Raw genomic sequence first — 24,752 nt, 5'->3', positions numbered from 1 at the left:
AATTGTGATAATAGTTCACTCTACTTCCCTATCATTACTCTTCTCCCAAATAGTTTACAGTGAGCATATTTGATGTCAAATTTTACAGTCATGATTATTGAAATAATATTTTAAATCCTTTTTTTTTTTGCAGTTCTTAAAGGTAGGAAATATTTTCCCCCAAAATATGATCAAGGTTTTTCTTATTACACTTATTTTTCTAGTTGATACTCCACCATGTTTACTTTCTCTTTGTTTAATGAACAGGCTAAATGCATATGAAACAGAAAAGTGTGTACCAGCAAACTCAAGCACTTCTGTGCAAGAATCTTCTTAAGAAATGGAGGATGAAAAGACAGAGCTTATTGGTATGTTTGACCATTTACCTCTTTCCACAGTTAGCATTATGCTTTTATTTCATTGCCTCATGATTCTCTTATTCTATATTTTAAGTAACAGACTGCATCTATTTTATTTTATGTTTTTTAAGGAGCTGTAAGGATGTACATTTTTTTTATTGAATGAAAGACTCTTTAAATTCTGTAATGCTTTACAATTTTCAAAAGTTTCCCACACATGATTTCGTATAATCCTATAATAACCCTTTTTTTCTCCTACTGCTATATTGTCCCTCCCGCTTTCCCTCTCCCCACTGGAAACCACCAGTTTATTCTCTGTATCTGTGCAGACTGCATCTATTGACTTTGAATTTGTCTCTAGTTATACTTGTCAACCTGAGAGACTCACAGCAGTCTCTGAAAAATAATGTAGAATTAGAAAGACCAACTATTACTCATATTGTTTTCAAAAGGAGAATAACTGAAAATCTAATTGTATGGTAAGTTATAGCAACTATTAAAGCTGCTGTCATGGATAATAAATTTAGAGTCAAGAAATATTAAAAAATAGTGTCTAGCAGAAATAGAGGAATTAATTGTAAATTGAGTGGACCTATTTTCAAGGCCATGAATTTTCTACACAGGGATTATTTCCAAGAATTATGACCAAGTAACACCACTGATTGTCAGTGTGCCTTAAAGCCCCAAATTTCAATGCTTAACACAGCAAAGGTTTATTTTTCACTCTTTTCACAGTCTAAATAAGGGTGGCAGTGAAAGTGACGTGGGTTGGGTAGGTTGAGGAATCTTCTCCCACAGTCACTCAGAGACCCAGGCTCCTTCGTCATGCGAGTCTGCCATCGCCCTAGACCTTGGAGACATTCACTGGATCCTGTGCAGCCAGTCAGATCCGGAAGCAGAAGGACTGAGACAGAGAGAATAGGGAAGGTTGTGCAGGGTTCCATTAGCCGGGCCTGGCAACAGTGCAGGTCATCTCTGCCCACATTCCACTGGCAAGGACTCAAGCATTTGGTCCCACTTCATCGCCGGAGGCTGGGGATGTGGCCCAGCATTGCGCCAAGCAGGGGGAGGTGACTATTACTGATGGACCACTAGACAGTCTCTTCCACTCTGTCCCTTCTCATTCTCTTCGACTTCCAATACAAGGATATGACAGTTGACAAAAATGTTTCTCGTTGCCATCATGAGCTCTATGTGGGATACTCTGTGTCTTACAGACCCTAGAATCACCTGCCCATGCATGTAAGGATTGCAGTCCTGTTAGTCATCCTGTTAGGCTCTAGGCTGGCTTCTGCAGTAGTTCATGACTTAATGCAAAAGTTTTGTTCTAGTATTGGAGAATGATACATGTGACAACTCTCTCGATATAGATCTTTCATTGGGTTCCCTTCGCTCTGAAGAGTGAGAGCAAAGAGAAGCCAACTATATGGTGAAACTGGAATTTGTCTTCCATTGTCCTCTGGTGTTGACTGAGCTCCTTCAGAGAATACAATCTAAATGTGTTCTCTTTTTTTTTTATATAGGAATGGGGGTTCCCAATACTTTTAGGATTTTATATGGGCATATTTTCATATTTAAAAGAAAATGTGCATTTTCCTGAAATGCCCCCTCAGGATCTGGGAAGGGTAGATAAATTTAATAGCTCTTCTATGGATGTTGTGTACACACCGATCTCCAACATAACCCAGCAGATAATGAATAAGACGGCATGTGCTCCCTTTTTGAAAGGTAGGTGTGCTGACGGCAAAAAAGTAGTACTGATTTTGTTTTAGATCTTTTTGAAAAAATGTGTACCTTTTTAATTTGAAGTCACAGTTATCCATTATGCTAATGATCTAGGTATCAGTATAGCACACAAATTTGGTCAGTTTTTTCTTTCTCTCATAACAATTAGCCTTTTAAACCCTTTCAGCTTGATGAGGGTCCACTTTAGGTAGACCTACATTTCTACTGGAATCTAAATAAAACAATAGATTTGTAATTTCAGATTTTCAGAATAATACCTAAGAGGAATAGGCTATTGGGGAGTGTGGGTGTTTTAACATGGAAATATAATGATTAAGATTTATAATTGAGGAAAAAACAAATAAATAAAAGAAATTAGGTCATGGTTATTATATATTAATTTCAGAACTATGAAGATTAAGGATGGATAATCTAAAGATACTCTGTCTGCATATGGTATAATTTGTAAGCATCTTTAAAGGTCTTCATTCTAAATGAGGTTTCTGTGTAACTGATATAAGCAGAATGTGCGTTTCACTCATGGGCAGGTTGGGTGCAGTCTGGTGAGCTACTCTTTAGTCCTCGATTTCCAGCAGGTACAATTGCTGGCTGTTACAAATAGAGTCACTTTGTGGCCTTGGTTCCTGCATAAGGCAAAGACCATATGAAGTGCCTTTGCTTTAGTAAATCTAAAACCTGGAGTCCTCTGACCACATAATAACTGCTACGGTTACCTCTGTTTCTGTATCCCAATTCCCTTATGCATACTACCTTGGCAAAATAGTTTTATATACCTAAAACTTGCTCTAATACCTGTCATTATTAAAAGAAAACATTTAATTCTCATGCATGTCTCCTGATTCTAGAATCTAAAACAACAAAAAATTTCCCTTTTTGCCTTTTGGGATAAGTTTAATTTAAAGGGAAAATGATTTTAGTTAATTCCAATGGAAATATGTGATGACAAAGTTGGATATCACAGTCTATTTTGGTGAAACTCTAACAATCCTCTGTGTCTATTTTTCACCATGCAATTCACAGGAAGAAGAGTCATCGGGGCACCAGATCAAAAATATATGGATAAAATACTTCTAGACAATTTCCCATACACCGTGGGAGTCATCTTTAATGACACTTTTTCTTATAAGTTAAAATTTTATCAGGGATATTATATTCCGATTTTGAAGGAAGATCTTTTCACAGGTGACTTTCCATATAAAATATCACTATGGCATTTTTCATGTTTTTAACACATGGAGTAGGATGGGATGGGCAACAAAGATTCTTTTGATGGCACAAGAGAAAATACACAAAACACATTTTATTGCTGAGCTTATTCCAAAGTCAATCATATCTTCCCCCTCGAGGAAGGCTTTCAAAAAGCCATTGAGTCATCCAACAGATACATAGTGAATTCCCAAGTGCATGTTGGAAAGGATGCACAGGTGACCACAACTGATAGGTCCCAGACTCAGTTGAGCGTCCAGGTTAGCAGGAAAGGCAGCCAGTGAACAAGTAACGACCCGTGCAAGACAAGGCGCTTGGGGGACTTAGACCAGGGCTTCCTAAGAAGCTGTGCGACTAGAGAAGTTCTGCCTGGAGAAGTGACGGTTACAGGAACGCCAGAGGAAATGGCATGTGTGGGGTGTGGAGGACATTGCATTCCAGACAGAAGAGGAAGCTGCGGGGGCCCAGGGGTGGGAGAGAGCCTCTGTGAGTTGGTATGGGAGAGCAGCAGTCCTGTACAGCTGGACAGAGCATGCAAAAAGGAATGGGCTGGGAGAAGGAGGCCGAAGTTACTCGAGGGCTAGACCCTGTGCCGTCTTGGAAACCTAAGGCAATGGAGAGCCATTGAGGTACTTTAATCAGGGCAGAGACATGATTAGGTTTCCAAGCCTAAGGGAGTGCTCTGGATTTAGCCCAGAGAACGGATTGCAGAGAATGCAGTGAAACATACTACTGGGCTGATGATGGCTTAGACCAGAATGGAGATTTTTTAAAATTGTGGCGGCCAGGAAAGACCTCTGTGAGGAGTTAACTTTTGAAAAGAGATCAGGATGGAGGGAAGGAGTGAGCCATGGATCTGTCTGGAGGGAGAGCCTTTGAACACAAAAGAAGTTCTAGTACTGCTGTGCGTTTGGCGTTCTGAGGCACAGCAAGGAGTCCAGGATGGTTCAAGCAGAGTGTTTGCTTTCATCTTCTTTTTATTTTCTAAGACTTTCTGTGCATACCATGTTTTCCATGAATCAAATTGCCACATTAGACACTTCATTTGCTCCTTTTATCTATGTGGTGAAGTCTCCTCTAGATCGTTCTCTCTTGGATTCTTGTTGCTTATTTTCCAATTGCCTTCATCCCATAATGTTGGTTCTGCTTTTTTCTTTGTGCTTATAGCTCATTGTTGGGGTGCAGATAATGAGTTTTCCTGTTCACTGGCTAAATACTGGAGTAGAGGATTCGTGACTTTACAAACTGCCATTAATGCTGCTATTATACAAGTAAGAAGAGTTCTAATAACTAATGTGAACTTATTCCAGAGGCATCAAGGTTTTGATCAAAGATGGTGTCTACTCACGTTTTCATGTATTTATATAATGAAGCAGGCATCCAAATGGTGAAATTGAATTTTAGGCAAAGGAGCACATTACTTTTTTTCTTAACCTTAAATTTTCAACTAGTTATAGAATGGCAGGAAATTTCAACAACAATGTACAAGGAGGCCCATGTGCCGTTCATCTAGTGTCTCCTGAAAGTAACATCTTGCATAACCACAGAACAGTATTAAAACCAGGAAATGTACGTTGGTACAATCCCCATAGCTTATTCAGATTTCACCAGTTTCTATACTTTAAGTAACAATTTTGTTCATTTGAACCCTTCTTTAGATCACGACGAATCACTATGTGATGGAGGAGTTGATGTCAGTTACTGCTATAAATATGAAGACATTACCCTTTATTTTTAAAGAGAACCTTCAAAATGAGATGTTCATTTTTTACTGCTTGCTTTACTTCTCCCCATTTATATATTTTTTATCACTCAATGTTACAAAAGAGAGAAAAAAGTATAAGGATTTGATGAAAATGATGGGTCTACAAGATTCAGCGTTCTGGTGAGTGACTGACTCAAGTAGTGCAAATGAGTAAACAGAGAAATTCGGAAGCAGTGAAAATGTGTTACTGTTCCAGAACACAATGATTTCAACTTGACACATTGCCTACTTTGCTGTTGGCGTTGTTCCGAATTTTCAGTTTAGTCTTTGTTAAGTTTTGCTCTGCAAGATCGTGATTATAATTTGCCCGGCACTTTTTCTGTGCCATAAGCATGTTAAGCCAATGCTATGATAGAGGTACCAGTAAGATCACAGAGAATGAAAAAGAGCTGCCCATTGTCAAATGGATGTTGTGTGCAGGGACTCAAACCCAGGAGCCCTAATTTTTTTAAAAATTTTTATTGGAGTGTAGTTGATTTACAGTGCTGTGTTAGTTTCAGGTGTGCAACAAAGTGAATCAGTTATACAGATACGGGTATCCACTCTTTTTTAGATTCTTTTCCCATATAGGTCATTACAGAGTACTGAGTAGAGTTCCCTGCACTCTACAGTAGGTCCTTATGAGTTACCTATTTTATATATAGTAGTGTGTGTATGTCAATCCCAGTCTCACAGGTTATACCCCCCCGCCCCCGCTTTTCCCCCTGGTAACCATAAGTTTGTTTTCTACGTCTGTGACTTTATTTCTGTTTTGTAAATAAGTTCATTTGTACCATTTTTCTAGATTCCACATATAAGCAATATCATATGATATTTGTCTTTCTCTTTCTGACTTACTTCACTCAGTATGACAATCTCTAGGTCCATCCATGTTGCTGCAAATGGCATTATTTCATTCTTTTTTATGGCTGAGTAATATTCCATTGTACCTACGTACCACATCTTCTTTATCCATTCCTCTGTCGATGGACATTTAGGTTGCTTCCATGACCTGGCTATTGTAACTAGTGCTACTGTGAACATTGGGGTGCATGTGTCTTTTTGAATTATGATTTTCTCTGGATATATGCCCAGGAGTGGGATTGCGGGATCATATGGCAACTCTATTTTTAGTTTTTTAAGAAACCTCCATACTGTTCTCCATAGTGGCTGTATCAATTTACATTCCCACCAACAGTGCAAGAGGGTTCCCTTGTCTCCACACCCTCTCCAGCATTTATTGTTTGTAGATTGTTTGGTGATGGCCATTCTGACTGGTGTCAGGTGATACCTCATTGTAGTTTTCATTTGCATTTCTCTAATAATTAGTGATGTGGAACATATTTTCATGTGCCCAGTGCCCTAATGTCAACTCTCCTGCTTGGTCTACCCATAGTTATCACTTGATTTCTCTACACTTCCTCTTGTTGAAGAAAGTATGATCCTATAATGGCAAGCCTCTGTTCCGAGATTGGGTAACTTGGGGTATATTTTTTGGAGCAACTAAATACCATATGTTGGAGTTGAGATAACCTATAAAGGTGCCCAGCACATAGGCTGGCATATAAGAAGCACTTAATAAGAGCATTTGCTTCATAAATTGATATATTTATATCATATCTTGCTCCATTTTACAAATGATTTAAAGTGATTTTAAAACATGTATTTCAACATATTTATCATGTATGTATGTATCTATGCATGTATTTGTATTATAATAAAAATAAATGATGAGTAGAAACAAAGATTTAGCAAAATAATAAATAGGTAATATTAACAGATAAATATGCAAATCATACAAGTTCTAAGCTTCTAAGAGGCCAAGGCAGAGAATTCTGCAATACCATCAGTCACAAAATTCATACTGTCTAGGAAAAGAAAAAAAGAAAAATAATCTGTTTGCTTTACCCTAAAAGAAACCTAGCATTTTCCATTGTTGAATCCTGGGAGATATTTCTTGTATACTCCCCATATCAAGAAAATACTCTTTATGGATGTGGTACTATCTGGAATGGATGAGGGACTATTTATTGAACAATCCTTTGCAAGATACATGTTCCCTGAAATAAAATTAAGGTCTAGGAAATTTAAAAATTCCTATGAAGTATATTTTATTAACAGAGAGAGTTTTAATTCTAATATAACTGAACTGTGAAATAGGAAAAGAGGAAACTGGGTCTTGAAATAAAAAAAGAGAGGAGAGGAGTGATTTTGCGGTGGAAGCTTGGGGAATACAAAGGAATGGTTGGCGTTTGTTAGGAGGGAAGAGAGAGCGGAACGATGGAAAAATGACCCTCTTTCAGCCCAGGGCTTGTCCTGTGGGACAGCATCCCTGCAGCCACCTTAGAACAGGAAGGCACAAGCCAACTCTAGATTAAAATCAGAAAGTACTGGTTATTTAGATGTGGATTCCTTCTCAGGATAAATGCTTCTTAGTATGCATGTAACCTAAAATTTAGCAAAATGAATATATGTCCTTAAAACTAAGAAGGAAAAAAATTCTGAAACGTTTTTATTAAGTACAGAGTGTCTACTGGAAATAAGTTTTGCAGCACACCACCCCCGGTTTTGTTTCGTTTTGTTTTTTACTAATGCCATAAATGTGAAATGTAGTCAATATTTATTCTATAAATGTGATATCTGAAATTGTTTTATCCTGAAGATTTTCATAGATTTATTAACATCCCCTCAACTCTCTGCAATAAGTTCCTTTTTCTAGGTAATGTTTTAACTTCCTTCATTTGTAGTTCCCTTACCCTATGGTTTTTCAGTTCCTACCTATGGCAGTTCCCTTCTTTACTCAGAAAGTGAATTCTGCAGACTGCGGCGTGCTTTTCCAAGAACGCCGATGTTCTAACACAGTCTGAATCATTGTAATGACATGAAATTTTAAAAAGAAGTCAAATAAGGAATAATTAAACATGTTCTATTGGAACATATTAATGCAAGTTCCTGGTTTAATACTTTTGCGGTTTTTTCCAGCAGTTGAATTATTATTAGACAATTTTATGTAGAAGAAAGAGCTCTGGGCTGAACGAAAGCCTACAGCTGCTATCTTAGCTTTGTTATTGATTTACGTTGTTGACCTTGAGTATGCCCATTAACTAGGAATACAAACTGCAGTTTACTCATCTGTAAAATGAGAAGCTTGGACTAAAACACCCTGTAGGCCTCTTAGAATGACTGCTGTTTCTAATAACCACTTCATAAACATGTGAACACTAGCACATTTAAAGCAAAACAGTGCGAACACTTAAGGGTGTGCCATAAGCTATATTGGTTTAAATAAAGCAGTCATGAATAGGAATAGGAAGACTGGAATGGGCTTAGTACAGTTATGAAATTTCAGTTTTCTGCAGCTAGGGAGGGTGGAGGTGCTGCTGGCTGAGGTCGTCAAGAATGGTCAAGTGATCATCTGCCCCCAGTACATCCATGGTTACTTGATTGATCAGAAGTTGTTAAGTTTCCTTCCAATTTTATAATTAGAACACTTTGGTAATATAATAAAGCTGAAGGTACAAAAATGCTAATCTCCTTTATTTCAGCAATTTCACCTTAAAGAAATTATTTTGTGTACTTTCCCCAAAAAGGCAAATACAAGAATATTTTTAGCAACATTGCATTAGAAATAAAAATTGGAAACAACCTAAATGTCCATGGGCAGGAGAACACTGAGATATATTTATACAATGAAATGTTATACTGCAGTGTGTAATAGTGTACATGTTGTGGATAAAGGCAAGTTGCAGGAGAATACAGACAAGATGATACTGTTTATGTATGTTCACATTATTTATATAATACTTGAATAGAGAGCTGATACCTAGCCATGGCACCAGCACAGCCATTGTAATATTAGTAATATTCTAGTTATTAATCTAGGTGGCAGGTACCATGGTAATCATTGTATTATTCTTTAGATATTTTTGTATGTTTTAAATATTTCATAATAAAGTTAAAACAACTGAAATAATATTTGTCTTTATTTAGGCTCTCCTGGGGTTTAATCTATGCTGGTTTCATCTTCATTACTTCTATAATCATTACAATTATCATAATATCTACCCAAATTATCGTCATGACGGGCTTCGTGGTTATATTTACCCTCTTTTTCTTATATGGCTTATCTTTGGTAAGTTCATACATTTATTACCATTTTCTCTGCTTTAGGTCTTAGTTATATATAGCAAAAATTAATGTCTCAGCAGGCAACTATAGCAGCTTCTTTCATGTGTGTGCATGTGCGTGCATGTGTGTGTGTGTGTGTGTTTGCTTGAGAAAGTCTTTATGAGTATGAGAAAATGATGTAACCTAAATAAAATTGGGCCTATTTTTTGCATCAAGGTCTGAATTAATGAAATTATGCATCTAAAAATTATTTTGACTGTAAAACTATCTAGGACTTTTCTAGATGATTAATAAGGATGCTCTTAACGGCTGGATCCATCTTTTTTCCCAGTGGTTCCCCATCATGTGGTAGTTTTTCACACCTCTTTGCCCTGTTCACCCTGCTCTGACTTCCCATGTAACCCCCTCTTCCTTCTCTGAACAAGAGCCTCTAATTTCTCCCACCCTCCAGGGTGTTTTCTGCAGAGCGTATGTAGACGCTCTTTGTTAACATATTAATTTAGTTTCTGTCTGTCTTTCCAAGTCTGCATTTCTAACCTTTCCTCAGCTCTTCCTGCAGCTTTCCCCGCTCTTTCCTTGGCAACAAAAACCCAGCGTTTGAGTAGGGCAAATAAGGATTCTCTTTACAAAGAGGTTGAGAGAAGGACTGAGCATAATTATACCTTAATATTGTTCATCGCTGTCTCCGTGATAAATACTTATGTTACGATATGAAGATCCTTATTTTAAGGTGCTACCAATGACTGTCAGTCTATGTAATGCCTTCTCTCTCTTTCAGATAGCTTTGGCATTCCTGATGACTGTGCTGTTAAAGAAAACTATCCTCACCAGTTTGCTTGTGTTTGTCCTCACTCTCTTTTGGGGGGGTGTGGGATTCACTGCATTTTATAGACAACTGCCGTCACCTTTGGAATGGATTTTCAGTATTTGTAGCCCCTTTGCCTTCACTGCTGGAATTAACCAGGTGAGATCATAGTTAATTGGTTTATTATTGAATTTTCAAAAGAACTAGACACTTCATGATCTTCATAATCAGTACTTTCAGATTAAGAGCTTTTATTCTAAACAATTCTACTCTAAAGCTAAATTTGAAAATGTTATTATTACATTGCAGAAAAATTGTCATCTCACAAGGAAACTTGAAGAAAAAATTCTTTCAGATAATTCTTCCAGATTTTCCTTTCTCAGATGTATTTTCACTTTGAAGTACTTTCTTCTAGCGTTTTTTCCTATATGTAAATATTGACCTTTCTTCTCTTATCACATAATGAAAGCATTCTGCTAGTTTGTTAAGAATTGTTGTTTAAGCCTCTTTTTGAAACCTCAAATATGAAAAACTTTCAAGACATAAATTTACAGTTTAATAAATAATTTAAGTGAATCAAAGTACTCATGAACTCGATCAAGAAATAGAATGTGGACAAAACCCCAGAAGCATTTCTAAACACTCCTTCCTCCTAAATAGTAGAAGGTTTATGATAATCACCACCTTGTTTTTCATTATCATCTAAGTATGTGTTCCTAAATACAATTTTTTAGTTTTGCCTATTTTTAACTTTATATAGGTGATATTGTACAAAGTGATTTTTGAAGATCTGGCTTTTTTCACTCAACATTATGTTTTTACATATACAATTTATGTGTAGCTGTAGTATGGTTTTTATAGTATTCTATTGTGTGAATATACTATTTTCTTTTGATGGACAAAAATATTTTCCAGCTTCTGACTGTTATTAATAACTTGCCAATAAATTCTTACACATATTTCCTAGTAAATATGTGTATTCAATTCTGTTTGGTATATGTTTGGGAGTTGAACAGTGTATGTATATCTAGCGCTAGAGTATGAATCTCCTAATCTTCATAGTTACTATCAAATATTTTTCCAAAGTGATTGCAGTTCTTTACTTTTGCACCAACAGTGTTTCAGAGTTTCATTTGCTCCAAATCTTCACCAACATTTGGTATTGTTAGTCTTTGAAATTTTAGCCATTCTGACGGATAAGTAATGATATATCATTGTGGTGTTAATTTGCATTTTCCTGATTGTTGATGAAGTTGCGTGAACTGCAGTATTTCCTTTGTCACAACTGAACCAATCATGTCCTGACCCATCTGTCTATCCTTGCACTGATACCACATTGTCTCAATTGTTTTGCTTTATAATATGTCTTGATATCTGGTGGTAACAATTTTACTTTCTTTTCTTTTTAAAAGAAAATCTTATTTTCTTTTTCAAGAGAGCGTCTTCTAGGTTCTTAGAAATGATGAAAATTTTAGAATTAACTTAACAAGTTATATATATATATATATATATATATATATATATATATATATATATACACACACACACACACACACATATACACACAGTAGATGTGCTCAAAGCTGTTGGGATTTTGGTGCAGTTGAATTTTTCAATCGCTTTGAGGAAACTGACACTTGTTTTTGGTCATGAACACATTTTATCTTCACATTCATTTCTCCTTAGTAACTGTTTCAGTTTTCTGTATAGATCCTTGCCCTTTTTTGCTTGATTTATTCCAAAGGTTGTTTTTTGATACTTCTAATGCCATTATAGATAGCGTTTATGTTTAAATTCTTACTTTTAAATGTTTGTTGCTAATGTAGAGAGATGCAATTGATTTCTGTACATTGGTATTGTGTCCACTATCATTGCTATATTCTTTTTTTTTTAACATCTTTATTGGAGTATAATTGCTTTACAATGGTGTGTTAGTTTCTGCTGTATAACGTAGTTCTTTTGTTAAATCTAGTATTTTTCTGGGTTTTATCTTGGGATTTCCTTATTTTTAGTCATGATGTCTACAAATAATGATGGTTTATTTTGTCCTTATGCCATTTATTTATTTTTCTTGCCTTACTGCACAGGTTGGGACCTTTAGTATATACAACATTGAATAGAAATGCAGGGGGGAAAAAAGATTTCAACATTTCACAGTTAAGCATGGTTTTTGGTGTTGGTCTTCCTACATTGAATTCACCAGATTAAAGAAGACCTCCTATCTTCTTAGTTTGTAAAGAGACTTTATTATAAGTGGACACTGAATTTTGTCAGTTGCTTTTTCTGCCGTTATTAGATTAATTACATTATTTCTGCTTCAGTCTGTTTTATTTTGAATTACATTGATTGATCTTCAAATGTTGATCCACCCTTGCATTCCTAGAATAAACTCAATTTTGTCATGAAATGTTAACAATCTTAACATAAACTGAGAAGTTGTAGAGTATCTAGGGTGAGGAACTAGGCTTGGGAGCTGGACTTCCTGTATTCTGAGTCCAGCTTTATCACTCTTCACTATGTGATTTTGACCTCATCTGGCTAATCTACCCAACTTCTCTGTGCCTCAGTTTCATCATATGTAAAATGCAGATGAGAAATAATAAGTCCTATCTTATATGATTATAATGAAGATTAAATGGGATAATATAAAAAGCACTTAGAACAGTGCCTAGAACATGGTACTATTATTACATGGCAAAATTATAAATACAAATCTTTATTTATAGTAATAACTAGAAAAAGAGATAGATCTCTTATCATCCTAATAAGAAACTTCAAAGAATTCTTCATATTCTTTCTAAAATTTATATTTCTTTGTTGCATGGAGTAGATAGTTTGCAATACTGTGATGGCTTTATGAAAAAAACAAAGGTATTATAAATTAAATTCCTGTTACTAAAACACCGTATTTTTAAAAATCGGTATTTCCTTCTAATATTCCTTTGATTACTGTAAAATAGAAATAGTTTCACTAATAGCTTCATTATGAGGGCTTCTTGAAAAAGCTACTTAATAAAATGATAATTCTTGCTGCTACACTGAATTATTTTTATTTAATTTAAATATTTATTATTATTCTGTTTGAATCTTAGATTATCCACCTGGATTATAATATGAATGGTGTAATTTTTCCTGACACTTCAGGGGACTCATATATAATGATAGCAACTTTTTCCATATTGGCTTTTGATGCTCTTTTGTACTTGGTGTTGGCGTTATACTTTGACAAAATCTTACCCTGTAAGTAATAATGGGTTTTACTCTGACATCCTCAGATATTGAGCACATTGAAGATTTTTTTGTTAAGGTTATATAAATATATTTTAAGAAATGAAGAATGACAAATATTTCCCATCACAGGCTGAATGAGTTCTTTCTACTTCTTAGTTTTAATGGTCTGAAGGAACTGTTATATAAAAATAATTATTCTTCTGAATGTAATATAGTGGTATACAGTAGTGATAATTTTAATGCATATTATAATTATATAGTGTTAAATAATGTTAATCTTTTCAAGGATCCCTGAAAGTGTTTTCAAAGAATGATATTTAGGATTTGTATCAGAACGAGTGGAAATAAATTAGTTCTTAAGATGATTTTGATTAGCGTAGGGCCATTGTATGGTGAAATTGCTTCCTAATAAGAATTTGTTCCTCTTACAAGAAGAAGGGTAGATTGTAAACTAAGTGCAGCTGGACAGGACCTAAGGTGGAAAATAATCAGTGTTTTCCTCACTCGCCTCTGTTTATGGGAGGGCCATTTGTGCATCATTTATTTTAAGGAGATAACAAATGAAAATTACAGAGGATGATTTCATCATTATTCTTTAAACTTTCCATATATTGCTCATATTTACAGAAGTATATTACCCAGTTAGATTTTCTTTATCTTGTAAACAACTAAAAATTTCACATAAGCCTAGAATTCCTGCACATATACTAGAATCAGAATGCTTTTTCCTTGCAAAATCTTACTTATATATCTTATTTTTTATGTTCCTTCCACTTTGACTGTATTTAAGTTTGTCGTATGTATTTCTGTCTTTTTATCACTTCTGGTTAATATCTGAAAACCCTTAATAATAAATACTATTTCATTTTTTAAAATCTAGAGCATGACCATATATTCATCCTGAACAAATTAATTTCCCCACGTACTTTTTATTCATATACCATATAGATTTCCGTATTATGTTCAATCATATTGTTGGGTCAAGTGATTTCTTAAGTTCACAAACATATTTAAAATTATTTTTATGTGCCATATTAAGGCTTTTCCCGGCCAATGTTTGATTTAATCATAATTCTAAACACCTTTTAGAACACATTTTATTCCAACCTTTGATTTATACTTCATCAAAAGTTCTATTATATTGTTTAACTTTTGTAATAATTTTAATTTTCATTGTTTTCTTCACTCTCAAGCTTTCTTCTCAATAATAGGAAGTTAGAAAGCAAAGAATTTCTTTATGATGCTTAAACATCCAAGACATTCTATACTGTTCTGAATAAGGCTTCCTTGCTCATTGTTTTCATGTTACTGAACAAACATTTTATTGCCTCTTGATTAATTAGATGGAAATGAGCACCGTTACTCTCCATTATTTTTCCTGAACTCATCATCTTGTTTCCAACACCAAAGGACTGATAGTAAGGTCATTCAGAAAGAAGTAGATCCTGAGTTCCCCTCTGATGATTATTTTGAACCAGTAGCTCCAGAATTCCAAGGAAAAGAAGCCATCAGGTAATCACACATACACTAATATACGGGCACAAGGTGAATGAATTTTTCAAAAATTTTATTGAAATCTAGTTAATTTACAATGTTGTGTTAATTTCTGCTGTACAGCAAAGTGATTCACTTCTACGTATATATACCCTCTTTTTCACGTTCCCTTCCGTTTTGGTTTATCCCAGGATATTGAACATAGTTCCCTATTACCACTTCACCCTCCGTCTTGTCTCCTCCCTGTTTCTGTCTCTTGTCCCCCACCTCTGTTTTATTGCTGCTCTTTTCTTTCTCTGAATCCCTTCCTTCATAGTTTTGTCTGGCTTATATGGTCTAATGGAAGAAGTAAGAAATTTGGAATCAACATTTCTTAGATCTTAATACCACGCTCCCCTCTCATTTGATGTGGAATCTTGTAGAAATGAGTTAGTTTCTCTGAGTCTCTGTGTCCTTTATGAAACAAGAGTAACATCTACTTTATAGGGTTGTTTGTAACAGACTTATATGAGGAGCTTTTCACGTATCTCTGCTGTCAGACCCTACCTCCAGGGATTCTAATTCAGGGACAGTGGGCTTGAACCCAAGTATCTGTGGATTTTAAAGAGCCCTGTAGATCTTCCTAATGTGCACTGAAGTTAAAGAATGAGAACGTTTTAAACATTAAGCATTTATTTAGCAGATATTCACATAGTGCTTACTATGTACTGGACATGCATTTAATTCTCACAAAAAGCTTATAAGGCAGGCACTTCTATTTTGCCCATTTTACAAATGAGAGAAGTGAAGTACTGAGAGGTTGACTCTTGCCCAATGTCACACACTCTGTCAACCTAACAGAGGAGCTGAGGTTGGAATCCAGTCAGGCTCCAGAGTCTATACTCGCAAGCTGTAGCTACTGAGGAGATGTCCGGAGGCAAAGGAAGATGAAGAAAAGGGACTATAGCTGGGAAGTGAAGTGTTTCTAGGAGCGTGGTTGAACCTATGTATCTAAGCTTCATCCTTCTAATTCTGAGCCTATTGTTTGTTAAGTGTTCTGCGGGGCTACAGCCCCTCCCAATCCGGGCTTGATGGAAAGCATCCATCCAAGAGAAGAGCCAAGTGAGGGACAGTCTCCCCAGACGCGGTGTCATCAGTCCCTCTCTACCAGTAGAGAACACAAAATATAAAATTATATTACTATTCAAATGACAATAACTTTCAGATTCAGTCTCCTAAGAGAGCCTTAAGGTTAGTTTACATAGATCAAAAAAATGCTTGTTCTTTGACTTCTGTGAAGGAGAGCAAAGCAAAATGTCCTCACCCTTACCCCGCAACCCTGACCAATCTGTGTGGTGTTGATTCTGGACATCCTGTCTGTTTGCTGGATTCTTCGCTAACATGGAGGTCTGGGGCAGGAAGGGAAAGTCATCTGATCCAAAGCCTGTTCACTCAAGCTTTTGGCTCCGTTGTGCAGCTGCTCACCCCAGATCCACACCAAAGCAGCAAAGTCGGGTTCGGTGCCCCACAGGATAGCTCTTCCGTGACCAATGCTGCATCTTCAGTCACTGCTGAAGCAGGTTCTGGGACTGCAAGACGGCCTGCAATTGACCTTCCCAATCCACAAGTCTTACCACGTCTTTCTTCACAGAGACCTTTTCTTAGGAAAATCATTGCCCTTCCCCTCTGCTAGACAAGTGTCAAGTCTACTGCAATCTATCCCAACACGTGAATTTGATTTTGCACGGATATAGAAGGTACTAAGATACTGATTCCCTTTTTCCCAGGCGTCCCTGCTTTATATACTAAGGACCTCTTCCTCTTTCCTGAGTAGCCCTTCAGCTCTGTGTATCTGTAAGTGTGGAGGAAAGCTTGCAGAGTTCTAACCAGAATCAAGATCTTCATTCTGTAAAAAAAAATCTATTTTTCATTCACAACTTGCTCCCTCTCACCCACAACCCCCACCCAGTCCTTCTTCTCTGGGGGCATTTGTTTGCACATCTGTCCATTTCTGTAACTACACCATTCATGCAACATGCCCAGAACACAGGCAGGATGTCTGCTCCAAACATGAATGGCTACCGTCATCTCTGAAATCCAAAAAGAGCCAGCCGCTCCCAGGTAGAAGTTTATTATTTAAAATAAAACACTAAAGCCTCACTTCAATGGCGTCCCACTACACAAAGAAAGGCAGAAATAAAATACCCTGTCGGATTTAGCAGTTTTGAAGCCTTTTTCTTTTAAATCTCCAGACTCTTGGCTGTAACCCTGCCCATCACCTGCATCCTGATTGAATAAATGTCCTTACCTTTATTCTGATTCAGGCTCAGAAAAGAGGGTGACTAAACTCTGTTTCCCTTTGACTCGAAGATTCATCGTATATGATCTTACATGGTTGTGACATCGCTAATCTGTCTGAGCCTGGTTCCTGCTTCATCCTGTATCAGTTTCTTTTGAAATTCCAATGTGCATTCAACTTTGGTAGTCATTGATTTAGAGGGGTGTGTATGTGTGTGTGTGTGTGTGTGTGTGTGTGTGTGTGTGTATGTTTGGATGAAGCAATCCAGCAAACCTTTAGATGTGTGAGCCTAAAGCCCAGGGAAAAGGATGGTGTCAGTTTTAGGTTGGTGTTGAAACCGTGAGAACCAATGAAATAGCCCATCGACAGAGTCTAGAAGGAGAAGACCCATAATATACACAGAGAACCCCGTGGAATAGCAAGGTGCTGTCTGGTGAAAGAAGAGTACTCTACAAGGAAACAGAGAAGGAACTTTTGGAAAAATAGGAAGAAAAAAATTAAAGTTGAACGTTACCTTGAAAGTAGACACTTTCAACAAGGAAAATTAGGAGTCCTCAATAGCGACCCCTACTCCAATAAGTAAGGATGGAAAAGTATTTGTTGCATTTGGCCATCAGGAGGACATGAATGTTTTCAGTAGGAAGAGGTTGCTTCCCACTGAAGCAACCAGGGGAGTGGGGTCAGAAGCCAGCGTGACCGAGGAGGAAGTGACACGTGAGGGAGAGGAGATGGCAAGTTTACATTTTAGCTTGAAAAATTGTCTTAAGGGGAGGCGGGAGATTTGACTGTATCTAAAGCAGAGTTTGAAGCCAAAGAGAAGCTCTCAGGGAGGAAACTATGGAAAATGCAGGTGACAGAGGGTCTGATTAATGACCAAGATTGAAGGGGATGGGAGATGATGCTTAAAGAGTGCAGATAAATGAGTGCCTCTTGCACAGGGGAAGAAACACCAAATGTTCTAAGACTCGGGGAAGAAAGTGAGGGTAATTACAGAGCATTCTACTTTTCCAAGTGAAACACTAGTAATTTAATTGTAACTTTCTAGAGGGACTCTTAATTTTCTCCCCCAGGGGAAACGTTTAATTAGAAATGAGTCTTGGTCTTTCTAAGTGGGCTGTTATATGTCATCCCTTATTTCACATAAAGTTGGCTGCATCTCTCTCACTCGGGGTGTTCACGAGCTGTACTATTCTTACTTTCCTGTTGTCTAAGTAAGTGCCCATTTTGTTATTTCAGAATCAGAAATGTTAAAAAAGAATATAAAGAAAAAACTGGAAAAGTGGAAGTATTGAAAGGTAAAGAAAAACATTTCATTGACTTCTTTATTACAAAAAATGGAGAAAATTCAATGTGAATAATTAGAGAATATGGATAAGCAAAACAGAAAAAAACACAAACAGCCTAACTCCACCACCTGGAAATTAACCATGATTAAGAACTGGAGGTAAAATCCTTCCAGATGTTTCATGGATCTATTAATCTACAAAAATGGAATCATACAGTGAAAAATGCCTCTTCATTTTTAAAGAAGAATTTGCTATAAGCAATATTTTATTGTATTTGCACTATGAGGAACTAATGTTTAGACTTAAAATGGATACATTTTTTTTATACTAGCCAGGGAATTTACATAGTTTACGTGTACTGGTGAGATTAACACAAAGACGTGTAACACCTTTGACCATGAATTAAATTTCACAAGTCAATACCCTACGACAAACATGGTTTATAATTTCTAGTGAACCAACATATTTGAAACTGAGTGTTCTCACAAATGTAGTTTTTTTATTTAAAAACATTTTAAGCAAGCATCAGAGTTAGTGGTTATATTTCATAGAGGACAGCTTGCTCTTATGAATAATGATTTTTAGAAGGAATGTAATGTATTTTTAGAAGAGACAGAAACCTTAAAATTTAAAAAAGGAGGAGCCATAGACCCTCTCAAAGGTTGAGAGTTCTTTGGTCCATTTTGCTTACATTGCAATTATTTTCTAACAAGTGCAGATCCCTTAACTCAATTTTACTTATTCCTTTGAGATTACGTCTTTCCTTTGGGAATTTAATGTACTTGTGTAAGCAAGTTGGTTTTTGGGGTTTTTTCCTAGTTGATAAAATTTTATTATTATTCACATTCCCTTCTGCATCTTTTAAAAATGTCACCTTATATTATGTATTTAACATGGATAAGTGGAAAGACTCCCATATGTATTTCTATCTGACAGTTTAAATTTAAGTTTATTCTTATCAAATACTATCTAGGTCTGTGGTTTCATTTTTTTAATTTTAGCCAAAGATACGTTAAATATTTTAAAATATATCATTTCAGTTTCCAGAGCGCGTTATGAACTACTTTTGCCCTCATCAATATGTCTAAATAGTTTCAACTTCTGCAGGATTTCTTATATTTTTAAAAGTAGCAGAACCTTAAAAACTTTAAAAACATTGAGCATCGGTAGATGTGAAAACATGTGAAACAACCAGCTGGAGTTACTCTTTGGAAAGTAAGGACGGGAGCTGCCCCCTCACCCCGTGAAGCTGGTGCCTGTGGCCACTTGGAACATTCTTGAAAATGTGCCTTTGAGTCCCTTGTCTGCAGCCTGTTAGCTAAACAGGGCTAAATAGCACTCCATTGTATGGACCCCGTGATTTAGTTAACTAACACGCTGGTATAGGAAATTCCGTTTGTTTCCAATTTTTTCACTCTCATAAAAAGAGCTATAATGCACCTTCTTGCTCAATCTTTGTAAAGATCATTAATTATTTGCTGAATAAAAATTTCTAGAAGCAGAATTATTCAAATGGGGCTATATTCTTAAGATTCTTGGTTCATATATCAAATTATTTCCTTCCAAGGTTATAAAAATTCATACTCCCATAAGCAGTAATTAACAACAACAGTAAGAATAGCAACAAACGTTTAACGTTTATTGAGTACTTAGTGTATGCTGGGAACTATGCTAAATGACATACATGGACTTTTTTTCCTTTTTTCCCTTTAATCCTATGAGATCCATAATGTCTCTCCCACTTTGCATATGAGGAAACTGAGGCTTATATTTCTTTTTTCAGTTAATACATGTCATTTCCAAGATAGCTAGTGTCACTTTTCTCTTATCCTTGAAAACATTTTTGTTTCCAATTTAAAAACAAACATAAAAGTCGTTAATGTAACTTGTTTAGTTGTCCCAATATTGTTTATTAATTAACTCATCTTTTTGATGAATTTGAAAGGTTGTTTCATTAATCTTTATTTCTTATCTTTACTTTGGTTCCTTTTAGGTTTCTATTCTTGTTCTATTGGTCAGTGTATCCTGGACCAGTAATATATTATTTTAGTTATTATATTTGCTCCACTGCTATGGCTGTTACTAATATTTTAATTATCATGGTTTTCCAATATATTTTAATATCTTGTAGCCAAGACTGATTTCATACTGTTCTTTAAATTTTCTTAATTATTTGAGTTTATTCTTCCGATGATCTTTAGAATCTTTTAGTCCAATTGTAAACGAGGGTTTTAATGCATTGGATTACAACAGGAAGAATTTTCCCTTTACTTATAATTATTTTTACTAGCACATTTAATAGCTGAGTAAACCAAACCTTATAGAATTTCATTTATCCAAGATCATCCAGATAGAAAATAGATGAACTGAAATTTCAGCCCAGTCATTAATTTCAATAACATTAGAAAGTAGGTTACTTAATTTAATTGAAAGGATTTGATCGTTTAGATATAATGTATTATAAGATTCTTAAGAATTTCATCTTACTCTGTTCAACAACTTTCCATAACAAAGTTTGATTTTTCACTTGGTGGTAAGACAAACGAACAAAAAATAATACCTCAAAGTATTCTTAGCTAAATGATTTTTCTATTGACATGTAAATGCAAAACATTTATAACAAAAGAATAGAAAAATGGGCTCAGGGAGAAATATAAATTTTTGGTGAATATATTTTAGAAGGTAATTAATGCCATGGAAAATGTTTATGATTTAATATTTGAAAAGGTAGGCTAGGAAAAAATAGAGTATGATCAAAGTTTATGAATATATATTTACATATTCATATATGCAAATGCAAGGATGTAAGTTTATTACAATGTTAATATTTGGAATTATCCTTGATTTTATCTTCCAAAGTGATTGTATTTATTTCTCAAATATTCTACAGTAAGCATGTTCTTTTAGCAACCAGGAGAATACCGAATATTATATATTTTAAACTATTGAAGTGCTTCAGAATACACAATTAAAATAAATTGTCTTGTTCTGTTTTTAGAAACAGCCCTGTCTATTGCCCTCTTGTTTATAATGTTAATATTTTATTCTAAAAACAGGCTTGTTCTTTGACATATACGAAGGTCAAATCACAGCAATTCTGGGTCACAGTGGAGCTGGCAAATCTTCCTTGCTAAACATCCTCAATGGATTGTCTGTTCCAACAGAAGGTGGGCAAAAAGATATTTCCCAAAGGCAAGATGTCTGATAATAGAATGAGGGCATATGTATGCCTTTCTCATTTTAAGGTTTAAATTTAACTGCTTAAGAGGAAATAATGTTTGTTTATCTAAAGCTGTTTATCAGATCTGTAAGGTTTTATATATATTTTGTATTTCCCAAATTTTTGTGGAAATCGTTATCTTTATTCCATTGCTGTGTGATACTCCAGGGAAATATACACTATTCTGAGCATCTATTTATGTTAAGACTAATTAGTAGTTGTTAATAAATTACAAAGTCATTATTTTAGATATTTCTGAATATATGCCAATATATTCCTGAATAAGATCTCCAAACATTAATAAATCGTGTTATCTTGCCAATGTTAAATTATTTTTAACTTCCATTCTTAGGATCAGTTACCATCTATAATAAAAATCTCTCTGAAATGCAAGACTTGGAGGAAATCCAAAAGATAACTGGTGTTTGTCCTCAATTCAATGTTCAGTTTGACATGCTCACTGTGAAGGAAAACCTCAGGCTGTTTGCTAAAATAAAAGGGATTCCGCCACAGGAAGTGGAACAAGAGGTAGACGGGTGTGCTCGGGGTTCACTGAACTGTCAACCATTTGCCATGTTAAATCAGTGATTTACTGCCCTGTTATGAATAAAATTTAGGCAATGAGGTCCTTTAAAATGTACATACTACTTTAACAGATGGTTAAAATTGCATAATATGCATCATCTTGGATTACAAGGTTTATATCTTTCTGGTCTAGGTACAAAGAATTTTATTGGAGTTGGACATACAGAACATTCAGAATAATATTGCTACACATTTAAGTGAAGGTCAGAAAAGAAAGCTGACCATTGGGATTGCCATTTTAGGAGACCCTCAAGTAAGTGCGATTATACATATGGAGGAATGCAGACTGAGTATCAGGAAAAAGTCCAGCTCTTCTTTGTGTGTGTGTGTGTGTGTGTGTGTGTGTGTGTGTGTGTGTGTGTGTGTGGTGTGATAAAAACATTTTATTGTATACACAGGTGATGAAATTACATGCCCATTTATTATTATTATTATTATTATTGAAATCCAATTGACCTACAACACTGTGTGAGTTCTAGGTGCACAACATACTAATTCAATATTTTTGTGCATTACAAAAGATCACCATGGTAAATCTAGTTACTGTCTTTGTACAAAGTAATTACAATATCATTGACTATATTCCCCAAGCTGTACATTTCATGCCCGTGACTCATTTATTTTGTAACTGGAGGTTTGTCCCTCTTAATCTCCCTCACCTATTTCTCTCGTCCTCCCACCCCCTCCCTTCTGGCAACCACTGGTTTGTTCTCTGTATCTGAGTCTGTTTCCATTTTGTTCTGTTTGTTCGTTTGTTTTCTTTTTTAGATTCCACGCGTAAATGAGATCATATAGTATTTGTCTTTCTCTGTCTTATTTCACTTAGCATAATACCCTCTAGGTCTATCCCTGTTGTCACAAATGGCAAGAGTTCATTCTTTTTTATGGCTGAGTGGTAGTCCATTGTATATATACACCACATCTTCTTTATCCATTCACCTGTCGATGGACACTTAGGTGGCTTCCATGTCCTGGCTCTTGTAAATAGTGCTGCTCCGATCATAGGGGTGCATGCATCTTTTTGAATTAGTGTTTTGGGGGTTTTTTGGAAAAATATCCGGAAGTAAAATTGCTGGATTGTGTGGTAGTTCTATTTTTAATTTAAGTTTTTGAGGAACCTCCACACTGTTCTCCACAGCGGCTGCACCAATTTACATTCCCACCAGCAGTGCACGAGGGCTCCCTTTTCTCCACATCCTCACTGACACTTGCTATTTGTTGTCTTTTGGATAAGAGCCATTCTGACAAGTGTGAGGTGATATCTCATTGTGGTTTTGATGTGCATTTCCCTGATGATTAGTGATGTTGAGTATCTGTTCATGTGTCTGTTGGCCATAAGTATGTCTTCTTTGAAAAATGTCTGGGGTTTCCCTGGTGGCGCAGTGGTTGAGAGTCTGCCTGCCAATGCAGGGGACACGGGTTCGAGCCCTGGTCTGGGAAGATCCCACGTGCTGCAGAGCAACTGGGCCCATGAGCCGCAATTACTGAGCCTGCGCGTCTGGAGCCTGTGCTCCGCAACAAGAGAGGCCGCGATAGTGAGAGGCCTGCCCACCGCGATGAAGAGTGGCCCCCGCTTGCCACAACTGGAGAAAGCCCTCGCACAGAAACAAAGACCCAACACAGCCATAAATTTAAAAAAAAAAAAAAAAAAGTCTATTCAGATTCCTTGACCATTTTGTAATCAGATTTGTTTTTTGATGTTGAGTCGTGTGAGTTCTTTGTTTATTTTGGATATTAACTCATCGGTCATATCATTTGCAAATATCTTCTCCCATTCAGTAGGCAGCCTTTGGTTTTGTTGATAGTCTCCTTCCCTCTGCAAAAGCTTTTTAGTTTGATGTAGTCCCATTTGTTTATTTTTGCTTTTGTTTCCCTTGCGTGAGGAGACATATCCAAAAAATATTGCTAAGACTAATGCCAAAGAAGTGAAGGTCTTCTTTTACCACTAAAAGTAGTAGAGTTTTCATTATAATATATCAAGAGAGAACCTCCTATGTTTAACCATGAGTGTAAGTATATTGGATATACATGCTTGGATAGTTACTGTTTTGCTTGGTTTTGATTGTATCCCATGCTCTAGTGTGGAAACAATTAACATGGAAGAGAGGCACAGCTTATGTATCTTCATCGTCTGTAGGTTTTGCTATTAGATGAGCCAACTGTGGGATTGGATCCCTTCTCAAGGCATCGAGTGTGGAGCTTCCTCAAGGAGCACAAAGCAGACCGCGTGATCCTCTTGAGTACCAACTTCATGGATGAAGCTGACATCCTGGCTGGTAATTGTTGGTTTTATCTCAGTAGGACAATGAAGAATGTGCGAAGTATTTACTCCCAGAGCAAGACCCCTGCTCTCGTTACCTTGGTGTGTCTGTACTGCATAGGAATATGGGGGTGACCTTGGTGTGTCTGTACTGCGTAGGAATCTGGGGGTGACCTTGGTGTGTCTGTACCGCGTAGGAATCTGGGGGTGGCAGGCCTCTAGTCTCACTGTAGAATTCCTCACCAGCGGGACATATGTTGGACTCTGAGTGCTAATAAAAAACTGATGTTTTTTCACATCAGCTTTTGATTAATGTCAACATCCCAATCTTCCTTCATGTACACTTGGTTGAAAAATATCCACTTGTCCTTTAGCATCCAGAGTAGAAAATATGCCCGTGGAATTTATGGTGTGTTTGTTTGTTTTTTCGA

General features: G+C 36.2%; 1 protein-coding gene across 2 annotated transcripts in view; it reads left to right on the top strand.

The window, feature by feature from the left end:
* ABCA6 (ATP binding cassette subfamily A member 6) overlaps positions 1 to 24,752 on the top strand; it is a 61,513-nt gene that overhangs the window by 1,164 nt on the left and 35,597 nt on the right. For both annotated transcript variants that reach the window (XM_036835689.1, XM_036835690.1), the window contains exons 3-16: positions 247 to 347; positions 1,862 to 2,066; positions 3,105 to 3,266; positions 4,458 to 4,561; positions 4,949 to 5,175; positions 9,025 to 9,166; positions 9,941 to 10,126; positions 13,060 to 13,207; positions 14,542 to 14,710; positions 18,207 to 18,265; positions 21,313 to 21,423; positions 21,829 to 22,004; positions 22,195 to 22,314; positions 24,199 to 24,337. In XM_036835689.1, coding sequence (XP_036691584.1) covers positions 252 to 347; positions 1,862 to 2,066; positions 3,105 to 3,266; positions 4,458 to 4,561; positions 4,949 to 5,175; positions 9,025 to 9,166; positions 9,941 to 10,126; positions 13,060 to 13,207; positions 14,542 to 14,710; positions 18,207 to 18,265; positions 21,313 to 21,423; positions 21,829 to 22,004; positions 22,195 to 22,314; positions 24,199 to 24,337 — 2,044 coding nt within the window. In that variant the 5' untranslated portion in view covers positions 247 to 251. The remainder of the gene's footprint in view (positions 1 to 246; positions 348 to 1,861; positions 2,067 to 3,104; positions 3,267 to 4,457; positions 4,562 to 4,948; positions 5,176 to 9,024; positions 9,167 to 9,940; positions 10,127 to 13,059; positions 13,208 to 14,541; positions 14,711 to 18,206; positions 18,266 to 21,312; positions 21,424 to 21,828; positions 22,005 to 22,194; positions 22,315 to 24,198; positions 24,338 to 24,752) is intronic.

Source organism: Balaenoptera musculus, chromosome 20 (genome assembly GCF_009873245.2).
Source record: "Balaenoptera musculus isolate JJ_BM4_2016_0621 chromosome 20, mBalMus1.pri.v3, whole genome shotgun sequence".
Classification (NCBI taxonomy): Eukaryota; Metazoa; Chordata; class Mammalia; order Artiodactyla; family Balaenopteridae; genus Balaenoptera; species Balaenoptera musculus.
The sequence above is the reverse complement of the archived record's forward strand: the minus strand, read 5'-3'. Positions and strand labels throughout refer to the sequence as shown.